The sequence below is a fragment of the Pteropus medius genome, unplaced genomic scaffold (assembly GCF_902729225.1).
Source record: "Pteropus medius unplaced genomic scaffold, Ma_sr-lr_union100, whole genome shotgun sequence".
Classification (NCBI taxonomy): Eukaryota; Metazoa; Chordata; class Mammalia; order Chiroptera; family Pteropodidae; genus Pteropus; species Pteropus medius.
This window is the reverse complement of record NW_024344378.1, coordinates 25,998,972-26,010,976: the sequence shown is the minus strand read 5'-3', so window position 1 is coordinate 26,010,976 and position 12,005 is coordinate 25,998,972. Positions and strand designations below refer to the sequence as shown.

Here is a 12,005-nt window from a genome sequence, read left to right as displayed (position 1 = left end):
ACATTCGTTTTCATTTCTACTGAATATATACCTAGGAGTGGAATTGCTGGGTCATGTGGCAACTATGTTTAAACTTTTGAGGAACTGCCAGACTCTTTTGCCAAGTGGCTGCACCCTTTTGTATTTCTACTAGCAATGTGTGAGGATTCCAGTTTTTCCTCATCCTTACACTTATTATGATCCATTTTTTAATAGCTATCCTAGTGGATGTGAGGTAGTATCTCCACACTGAAATTTTTAAAGGATTTATGGAACAATTACTGATTGTAGAATAACTACTGCTTGTGGAACCCTGATTAATAAGTAGAAGTTTTTCAAAACTTGAAGTTTGGTTATTTTGAAGTGATTAACAAGAGTACAATTAATGAATAACTACTATCTGCTATTCTAGTCATGTTTTATGACTTCCCACAGTATCTAAATCAAGTTATACAACTCTGACAATTATATGAATATTAGAGTATTACATTTCTGATGGATAAAAACAGGCTGTGCAATAACCCATTGATAGCTAGAGTCCTGAATGACAGCACACAGAGAAATCTTCCACTTTTGATACAGTATAGCTACATTTAGTCTTACTTGGGATCTTTACATTGGCTTGTTTAATAAGCTAACTAAAACTTTTAAAAAATTCATTAGAATATAAATTCAGGTTTCTTATTAGCACAGAGTACATTTAACAGCACAATATCAGAACAAATTTTAATGATATCCTTTCTGTGGTAGGCTAATAAATAACGGTTCCCAAAAGATAATCCTTTTGAATGTTGCCTTATAAAGCATAAAGGGACTTTGCAGATGTGACTAAGTTAAGGATCTTGAGATGGAGAAATTATTCTGGATTACCAGGTGGGACATAAGTGTAATCACATGTATTCTTATAAAAGATAGGCAGAGAGATTTGACACAGGAGAAAGCATGGAGACAAAGGTTGGAGTCATGTGCCACAAGCCAAGGGATGTCGGAAGCCACCAGAAGCTGAAAAGGACAATGAGCTGATACTCCAGAGGCCCTGCTGATACCTTGATTTTGACCCAATGAAATTGCTTTCAGACTTCTGGCCTCTAGAACTGTGACATTATAAATTCCCCTTGTTTTAAACCACCAAGTTTGTTGTGATTTGTTATAGCAGCCATAGGAAACTAATATACCCCTTGAAAAAATAATCTAAAGTAAAAATTTAAGCTAGAATCTGGAATTGTACATATAACCTACCTATCAAGCAAGTATTAGAGCAGAAGAAAAACATTTTCAGACAAGCAAGCTTTCAAGAAATTTCTCTCCTCTGCACTCTTTCTTAGGAAACTGCAGGAGGATGTTCTCTACCTAAATAAGGGAGTAAACTAAGAAAGAGCACACAGATGAGATCCAGAAAACATGCTATACAACCCAGGACATAGGCAATGGGAATTCCTGGGATGAAAAAAGAAGGGAAACCCTAGGATGGCAGCTGGGCTACAGGCCTAGAGAGTAAGCAGTACAATTAGAAACTACTTGAAACAGATTTCTGATGTTATTGAATTGGTGGAAATTTTTACTGAAAAGCTCCTGGAAGCTGTAGGAAGAATTGGGAAAAATACAAGGAAAACTGATCAAATAAAACTGGGCAGTTATTAATTTCTGGATAGACAAAAAGAAAATCTCACTAGACTGAAATGCCCAGCTATGAATAGGCATAATAACCCAAATACATATTTTTGATTTAATAAAAATTATAATATTAGGTGTACAGGAAAGAGAAAGCAGAGGGGATGGTAAAGTTTGAGAACTAAATCCTCATCTTTCATAACAGGAAATCACTAAATAAAGTGAAATTGACTAATCAAAAGTTAACAGTAAATACAAAGTCCTTACAAAAATGGAAATGTGTAAATGCTAGAAAAAATAGCTGAATGAGTTGAAAGTAGTTGTTTCTGGAATAGGGGTCTGGAGGGATTAGGGCAGGATAAGGCAGGGAAATACTTTTTTTTTTTCTGGTTATAAATCCTTTAGAACTATATAACTTTTAAAACTATGTACATGTTTTAGGAAAAATAAAAATCAATTAAAAATAATTTTACAAGAAATACAGTTTTGAAAGAGAAATGCCAGATCATACACACACAGTCAATAACATTACATTGGTAGAATTCAGGTTAACTATTCTTAGAGTATTAAAAATAATTTCTAATTACAGGCAGACTTTCAAAAAAGAAATGTTGATTAGCTTGAGTAGTTTGAGCTCTATAGGGGTAGTATAAAATAACACATCAGATAGTCACCTGCCTAGTGTAACAAAACTTACAGATGTCCATAAGACCCTGGCAGTTTCCATTAGATTTTGTCTTGAGAGCAAGAACTATAATTCAGACTATTTCTTCACTGCCTAGTTCATAGTAAGCACTCAATAAAGGTAAGATGGCAATGGGTATAGGTGCACTGAGCATGTGAAAAAATCAGATGAGGAAGATAGCAATTAACAACCTGGGATTTGGAATCAAAGAATTCTGAGTTCCTTCCCTGTTATTTATTAGCTACATGACTACAGATAATATACTTATTTGGCCTACTTATTGGTAAAATAGTGGGAAATAATAGTTCCTACTTCAGAAAGTTGTTCTGAAGATTAAACGAAATGATGCACACACAGTTTTTCATGGAGTCTGACATATAGCAGCTCTAGATAAATGGTAGGTATAACTATTACCAAATGGAGACTCTTGAATTTCTTGCATCGACCCTAATGACTATTAATGTAAATATTGTTTACATATTTACTAATGAGAAAGGAAAGGAGAAGAAATTAATGTTTTTGGCCTACTATGTACCAGGTACTTTATATATGTTATTATTTTAATCCTCACAACAATAGTAATCATTATCTCCATTTTACGGATAAGAAAACCCATGTTGACTACTTTGTATAAGGCTCTATTGAGGACACTGGGAAAACAACACTGAATAAGACAATCAGGTCCCTGGTGAAACTTATATTCTAGCAAGGTAGACAATACACTAATAATGTAATTACAGATTGTAGTTAAGTGTTATGAAGTAAATAAACAAGGTCTTGAGACAATATTATAGGAGAAATATGCTTTAGATAGTGTAGTCGGGAAAGGCCTTTTTAAAGAAAGTTGAACTGAGATCTGAAACATGAAAATGGGTAAGCCATACAAAGAGCCAAACTAGAGTTCTAGGCAGAGTGTATAGCAAATACAAAGGTCTGGCTGCAGGAATGAGCTTAGAAGCTCTGGAACATGGTAGTGAGCTATGTGGCTAGTGGCCAGAGTTGATGCAAAGGCCAGATCATGAGAGCCTTACAGGACATGGTAAGGAGTTTGGATTTTAAGTACACTGAGAAGCTACTGTAAGATTAAAAAGCAGATGAAGGGCAAGATCTGTTTAGTTTTTTTAAAAGATCCTTCATTTTTCTAAGTGAATGCACCGGCGAAAGGAGAAAAGATCACAAGGAGGTTGTTAAGGACAGTTATTCAAGGAAGAGATGAAAGAGACTTGAACTACAGCGGTGGACAGAGGTGATACAACCAACAGGAGTGCACTAGACATGAAAGACAACGGTTAGGTCTTTCATCCGTTTTTCTGGATGAAAAAGATTAGGGTGGAAGTAAGGGGGATAAAGAATTCCATCTTGGATATGTCCACTTTGAGATTCCAGTGAGCCTTCTAAGAAGATATATCAGTAAACATGTGACCATGCAGAATCTCCATTGACCGGTGATCTAGGCTTTAGATTGTAGATGTTTCCTTGGGGCAATGTAGGCTATTTAAGTGGAGGGACACCAGATGGGCCTGAGAGCTTTCTAGCCGTTACTTAAGAAACGAAATGGTTTCTATCTAGGTTCCTGTGGGCTAAGTAAGTACAGCTTAGAAGCAGAACTCCCAGAGCTGAATATAGCAAAGGCTCATGATTCTGTATTTCTTGGACCCGTGACCCACACCTCAAGTAGTCGTATCACCCCCAGCACTGCCAAGGCGCCCACAGTACGTCTACGGAAAGCCGGAGGTCACTGACCGGGGACCCAGCGAGCGCTGCCTGCTGGGATTTGTAGGCTAACCTCGGCGAGCGCGTGCGCAACTTCCTTCAGACGCCGGCTGCGCCACGACACAGTGGGGAGTACGCCGTTTGAGTCTGCTTCAGTCGCTGCAGAACCGTTGTCCGAAAGCGCAAATCTCATCTTCCTGTCATGCTTGGGATCATTTAGCAACGATGACGATTTCTCATTAGTTAAAGTATAAATTCAGAGCCCTAAATGTGACAATGCCCCTTTCATCACGAGTTAGTAACCGTGGGAGCCTTATCTCTTTGCACTAGTGATTCTTCGGCTCCACTGAACGCTGCCTCCGAGAAAGGGGCTCGTTTGGCCTCCTGTTTCCATAGCATTCTCTTACAATTCTATGACAATAATAATCACGGCCAGCCTTTTTGAGCGCTCACTACACGTTCTAATCTATGTACCCACACTAGCTCATTCTCACATGTCCCTCTGAAAGTTATTATTTCCTATTTGCAGATGAGGAAATTTTGGTTTAGATATGTTATGTAATTTGAGCAAGGCCACGTTGAAGTACGACACTGTTTACTCCTGCGATTCCCCACTGGACTACGAGTTCCAGGTGGGTACCCACCGACGCCTCAGTTTTTCGCTTTCCCGCGGGCCACGCCCCGACTGCGGTGGTTCTGGTGACGACACCGCGTCCCATGGTGCTTTGCGCGCCCGCGCTGCAATTGGCGGAGCGTCTGGGCTCCGTTTTCAAATTGAGGCGCCTAGTCGTTGCTCCGGTTCTTGGGCTTCTGGCTGAACCGAGATTGGTGAATTGGCGGCTCCGGCTGGTGTGGGACAGACGGCACCGCCTGTCAGAGTCCCTAGTGGAGAGCGGGGACGCTGAGCTGCTTGCGTCGGTTCCACGGGCCACGCCAGCACTCAGCAAGGAGGGGTGGGCGTCCCAGCCCAAGCCCGCACCAGCCCTTCATTTTTCGGAGGGCTCGGTCATGGCGTCCCAGCCGAATTCGTCCGCGAAGAAGAAAGAGGAGAAGGGGAAGAACATCCAGGTGGTGGTGAGATGCAGGTATGGCAAGCCTGGTGGGATTCGGAGCGCCGGTCTCGGATTTGCTGCTGGGATCCCTCTTGCGCTATGGGAAGAGAGGGATTTTGTTTGCAATTTCTGAAGCAAACCTTCCTGTTTCAAAGTTCCCTGCATTCTGTTGGATTAAATGACACCGTGTTGTCATTTACGAGGAGTAAATTCTTTTTCAGAAGACAGTGTATGGGCAGGGGGGGAGGTGGAGAGCAAAAAATAACTTTTCCACCTTCTAAGTTCTAGCTGGGCTAATAATCACATTAACACGAGACAGATTAGCATGAGAGAATGTCCAAAATGTGTTACGATATACATGCAGAGATGTCAGAAGAATATGAGACCCCCATCCCAAAACGCTTTAGGAAGTTGAGGTTTATTTGCCTTTTGGACAAAGGAGAAGGTGGGGCAAGGGGTCTGGGATTTCAAAGGGAAAGTAGGCAATTTACAGATAAAGGAGAAAGTAAATTCTTGCTGGGCCACCCCGAAACAATAGTACACAAGAAGTTCAACAGACTGCTAGATTTCTGTCTGCCACGTTTAGTTTATATTATGGTAAGGTGATGTTCCCTTTAAGCAGGTTTTTGAATCTGAGTTCTTTTAGGCAAGTAAGAGAGAGGGTCAAAGATTCTTTCTGAGTCTTTTGTTTCTTAATAACCAGCCTAAAATCAGAATCCCAAAAGACATGTTTCCGGGGTGGCAAAACTGATCCCCCTCAGATGTTTGTATTGGAGGTTATAGTTTAAACTGCTGTATTCAAAAGGAGAATTTGATGGCTATTCGTCAATGAAAAGTGCATTCTTTTAAGTAATGTCAACAAAGATTTAGGTGTTACTTTTATATGCCATTTCTTGCAGTTTTTCAGTTTGTAAATCAGTCTGCGTAACTACTTTGGAGATGTTTTAGCACTTACATTGGGGTTACCATCCTCTCCATCACCATCTCTAAAAAACATGTCACCTATCTATTCTAGATGCAGTATTTTATTAATCCCTACTAAAGAAGTAAATATCACTGTATTTAAATTTTTAAAATTAAGTTATAGAGCGAGTTTTTAAAAGATCAAGGAGACTACTTAAGCCATTATAGTTATATGATTGTGGTGAAACTTGGTCGTCCCTGGACTAAAGGAAGACAGCTTTTTCAGGGTGGTGGTGGGTGGAGGTGTTCAATTTTCCATTGATTGATTTCCAAATAACTTCCCAGTTTTAGAATAAGCTAGTAGAGGATGAACATACTTGTACAAACTATTGCTTTATTCGAGATTGATTTATTCAGCTTTTTAGAGGCCCTCCACAGTTATTGGTGAATGTGTTTTTTGTGTCTCTTTTTGTTGCTGTTTTAAAAATTCTACCAACTATATTTTCTGTAAATCCAAAAGTATTCTAAAATTAAAAGGTTATCTTAAAAAGATATCAGTGAACTTTCTTAGGTTATTGTTTACTCAGCTTTGGTGACTTGAATTGGGGAAATCAAAGGTAATAACTAGCTTTCTAAAGTAGGCGCTGGAGAGGAAGTTTGCCAGTAACCTTCAGTCTAGCCAATTACCAGTTGCACTCTAGGGTTTCTGTTAATAGTTGTTTGTTTTAAAGGTTTTTTTAAAAAATCAACAGCCTGTTTACAAATGCAGATTTTTAGATTATTTTGATCATGTAATAAAGCGAGACAATACTACATTTCTGTGTGATTTTATTTTCTTTAATTTCTTTTTTTTATTGTTAGTTACAAAATATGTCAGGCCTATAAAAAGTTATAAAGAACAATGTTACAAACATCTGTATATCACTCAGATTAGAAACAAAAGTCTTTAGAACTGGAGCCCCAGTGTATCCCCCTCCCCCCTCTCCAAACCCCAACCTTCTTCCTCTACTTACAGAGTTAAACATTATCCTGAACTTCATGTTTATTATACCCTTACATTTCAAGCTTTATCTTAGAATAATTGTACACTTCTTTTACTTTATCACTAATGAAAAGTGCTTAAGTTGTGTCTAAAATTTACAATAAGTTTGGAAATGCATTTCTTTTCAGATTTGCCTTTTTATTTTCCTTCTTAATAGCTTTCTTAAGTGCAAATATGTCCTCTAGCTTTAGTAAATAAACAACTTGAGAGGCCCTCTGGGTGGTCAAACCTTTTCTGTAAAGGATCCAGATAGTAAACATATTTTTGACTTTTCATGCTACGTATGGTTTCTGTTACATATTCTTCTCAATTTTTTTTCAGTTTTAAATTTTTAGTTGGCACAGTTTATTGTAGCCTAAATGGTCAGCAAGATTTCAAGAGAGGGGAGATGACTTCATTACCTGATTACATTGAATTCAATCTTTTCATGTACAATAACAATATGAAGATAGTTTTGTTTTGTTTTGTTTTGTTTTGTTTTTAACCTATACACAGCTCAAGATAAAGATATAACTTCTAAAGTTTGTATGGAGAAATTTTAATAAGGAAATGGCTTTGTATATTGTACAGGTTGGCACAAACTATTAAGAACATAACGTAAAGATTTTAGGATTTAAGTTATTCTGGACATTTTAATCTAGACAACTGCTTAAGCAATTTAGATTTTAACATCTGAGTTACTCATGTACTTGAAAGTTATAATTGTGTTTTTTAAAAGACTTAGAACAACTTTCCTTAAACAGTAACCCAATATGACACCAAGTTATCAAATGGAAAGCAAGATTGTGATTCTGTATTAAACCAGCAAAGGATATTTTAGAGAAAGGACAACTTGGAAAATAAAGACTTTATTATTCCAAATTAAGAACATTTTAGTTATTAGCAGTGGTTGCCAAATAAGCTGAAGGTAAATCTCTTCAGGGAGCTGCTTGCTTATAGTTTGCTTTGTTGGGAAGAGATTATTTCATAATTCCACTACAAAGTGATGCAAGTTTTTTAATCCTTCAGAAGGTTTTCTGAAGTTGATATCCCTATTAGCAAAGGTTCACTCCTGGCACTCCTCACAGTAGGGTAGGACATGAGGTCTGATGGAGCTGTTGACACCTTGATTCTTTCAGTAGAGGATTCTAATCTTAACTGCTGCACAGTTCTTGCTTGGGCTATGTTTTTGGTGCTTGCTGTTGTTTTGCTGGACATCTTTTACCTGAAATCAGTAAGACTTTGTGATGGCCCAATGTTTGACATTATAAGTGGTAGAATGAATTGCCACTACGCTGCTGCTGCCACTATTGCACACCCTGTACCTGATTTTTTTAAAAACAACCCTTTAAAATTGTAAGAATCATTCTCTGGCAAGACAAAGAGCAGATTTGGCCCACAGGTTGAAGGTTATAGACCCCTACATGATCTAGCTATTGGCCATCTTTTGTTCTCCTGCCCCTGCACATATTTTTAAAAAAACACATCTATCATGCTTTACGTTGAGGCCTTTCCAGTTTCTGTCTAGAAAGCTTTTCCACCAAAATGGTTACATGGCTGGCTCCCTCACCCCTGCTTAAATATCACCTTTATCAGAGAAGCCTTCTCTGACCACTCTAAAATAACAATAGCAACCGCCTATTTTTCCCAATCATCACTTCCTATCCCCTGGTCTGCTTTATATTCGTTTCTAATTTAACAGCACCTAATATATTTACTTGTTTGTTTGTCATCTCTACCTAACCTCCCCACCCCCACCCCACCCCCACCACACACTAGGATAAAAGCTCCCTGAAAATAGGAACTTGAATGTTTTGGTCAGGAGGTTGTTTGTTTTTTAGGTTTTGAAACTTGGTTTTGTTCACAATTATATCTTTAGTGTCTAGAAAAGTATCTATTCACATAATAAGTTCTTGATGAATGTTTACGGGATGAATAAATTTGGCACTTCTCCACAGGACAAGACTTTTTTTTTTTAATTTGCAGTCTTCTCTCACCATTTTGCTTGTTTGAATTTTAATATAATGCCAGTGAGGCAACAAATTGGCGAGTTTGTTAGAGTCATCAGTAGAAACCTTGAAATTTCTAATTAATTAGAGAAGTCCGGAATAGGAGAATAGTGGTTTAGCCGTACTCTTTATTGTAATACAAATAGTCCCTAAAGCTCCTCTCTGGGAGTTCTGATAACCTTTAGGAATGTGTGATCTGTGTGAATTTCTGCTACTGCCATCCTGAGAACCTGAATGGCATTCATTTGGTAACTAAGTCACACATCCTGGCAAGAGAATTCGTTTAGGGATGCTAAGGATAATAGACTAATTGGAAAAACTTTAATCATAATGAGAACAATCCACTCCACCCTATACTGTTGGCCTACCTCAGTATAAATTGGTTTTGAGTTAGTTTTGTTGAACTTTTAATACTGTATGCTGTGGATTATGTGCATTGTGTAGGTTTCGGTACATTTGGCAAGTGACAGCATTATCAGATATTACTTGGGAGTTGCTGAGTTAATTTTCCTGGGATCACAGTTTGGTCTTCTGATCAATCAAGAATGTGCTAGGGAGTGGAACATGTCAAAGGATGTTGGGATATCCTTAAAATAAATAGCTACTTGGTTTGTCTAGTGTTGGAAGGAAAAGATAATTTCCTATTTGGCATTTTCTTCCATAATGTGTGGTACTTGATAAAAATGAACAGAAGTCAAGAGTACATCTCTCTCTTTGGCTCAAATGTGTGTTGAGTACTGTGTATAAATATATTATAGATCCTATTTTGTGGACTCTGGTTCTTTTTAGCGTTCCCATCATTCTCCTTAGGATGATATTTATTAAGCAATGTAGTATGACAGATATCTGAGTCTCTACTGTGTGCTAAGTGTAGTAGCAGGCACTGGGGAAACACTGAACTTCATAGTTCTTTCTCTACATTGCTCGTTGGTTGGTACATAATAGTTGGTACTCTCACTTTCCTGTTTTTCAAATGAGGAAATAGTCACAAAGAGCTACATTGCCCAAGCAGACTGGATTAAGAGTCCTTACTCTACTGAAATGCCTAAGGAGGAATTTAGCTTAGAAGATTGCTTCCTCAGGAAGTCTTCAGTTACCCATGCCTCCTCACCCAGCCCTGTCCCAATCAGGACCACATCCCATTGTTGCTATATGTTCTATAGCAATTATTTGTATCTATTTTTTATTTTATGCTAGTTATCCACTGGCAGGTTAATATTTTGAACACAAATTTGGCATGTTGTTTTATTACATACATCATAACCTAACAATCAGATTCTAAGAATAGTGGAAATAAAATTCTGAAAAATAAGTTTGACATTTTTTACAAGTTAATTCTGTTAGCATCTACTCCAAGAAACTGAATTGTAATGTTTTTTATATCTTTGAAAATTAAAAAACTGATTTTATTTCTGAGAATTGAAACCCTTAAAATTCTACTTTTTTCTTTTAGTACCCATCACCAAGAATGTAGTCAAAATGTCACATTGTTCTTTTCCAAGGTATTAATGAAAATGTCATCAGAATCCTGATAACTAAGAGTTCTTGAATAACTTTGTGTATTTCTTCTTACAGACCATTTAATTTGACAGAGCGGAAGGCTAGTGCCCATTCTGTTGTAGAATGTGATCAGGCACGAAAAGAAGTTAGTGTACGAACTGGAGGACTGGCCGACAAGAGCTCGAGGAAAACATATACTTTTGACATGGTACTTACTTCTTAAAATACTGCTACTTATTTATTATTCACTAATGTAAAGTTATCCTAGTATACATATTTCCTCTAGGTTCTAGTATACAATTACAAATTTCAGTCGACTCTTTGAGTTGTCAAATGGTTTCTAGTGGGCTGAATGAGTTAATATGTTAAAAAATAAAATTATTAAAGTGAGTAGTTTTGATATTTTTTTCCTTAAATGCTTTGATATTCTTTCTTTTTATTTTCCTTCTTTCTTTTATTTTTCCTTTTTTTAAATAGGTTTTTGGAGCGTCTACTAAACAAATTGATGTTTACCGAAGTGTTGTTTGTCCAATTCTGGATGAAGTTATTATGGGCTATAATTGCACTATTTTTGCGTGAGTGAAACCCTATTTTTCAAATTGATGAAAAGGTTAAGATATATGTATTTGTTGTTTATTTAACACTTTTGTTAATCTTGACAGATATGGCCAAACTGGCACTGGAAAAACCTTTACAATGGAAGGTGAAAGGTCACCTAATGAAGAATATACTTGGGAGGAGGTATTTGTTGTTTATAACAGATTTCTGTCTCTAAAGTAGCTGAAATATAACTGAATAAAACTCGACTGAAGGACTCTGTCCTGAAATAGAGTACCCATGTCAAAAATGAATTTAGCATTAACTACTACTATAGTAAAATTTACTACTATAGTAAAATTAAAAGTATATGGCTCCTGTTTAAGAAACATAGTCTCATTCAGAGAGAGGACTAGTGCTTATGGCACAGCTAAGTGATAATAGAGGGGTCTGTGTGGGACAGAACAGTTGGAGCAGAATATTGTGGAAAAGTGGAAAGTGAATAAGGCTTAAAGGGAACACTTTGCAGTGAGGGAATGAATCTCATGAAGTTAGCCAGGGACAGTAGGTATTTTATTAATGATCACTTTGTTCAAGAAATTAAGATCACTGTATTATTGAATATTATAGAAAGCACATAGTACATTTCAGAAAGATTTTTGTAAAATGTGTTTAAATGAGTTTAATGACTAAGTCAATTTTCCAAATTATTAACGTTTATATAGGTTCGTTTTTTCTAGTGGTTACATAGTCGAGGCATTAACTTTATGCGTAGATAATAAAGTTATAGAATTATAACCATATGAGATTTGGAATACACTTAAAGCACAGTTTGGAAATTTAAAGATATATAACAATTTTATTAAGGATACTTACTTATTTGAGAAACAATCCTGATTCATGTCAGAATTACGGAATATACTTCTAGATGGGCCACTTTCTGATTAAAATGGTAGTATTATGTACTCATTAGAAAAATTGGAAAGGATTATTGA

The 12,005-nt window shown here is 37.0% G+C and overlaps 1 protein-coding gene across 1 annotated transcript in view; it reads left to right on the top strand.

Annotated features, from left to right (window-relative positions):
• Positions 1-4,690: 4,690 nt before the first annotated feature.
• Positions 4,691-12,005, top strand: part of KIF11 (kinesin family member 11) — a 39,346-nt gene continuing 32,031 nt past the window's right edge. Inside the window, exons 1-4 of the mRNA XM_039871725.1 lie at positions 4,691-5,073; positions 10,549-10,681; positions 10,951-11,048; positions 11,136-11,214. Coding sequence (XP_039727659.1) covers positions 4,706-5,073; positions 10,549-10,681; positions 10,951-11,048; positions 11,136-11,214 — 678 coding nt within the window. The 5' untranslated portion in view covers positions 4,691-4,705. The remainder of the gene's footprint in view (positions 5,074-10,548; positions 10,682-10,950; positions 11,049-11,135; positions 11,215-12,005) is intronic.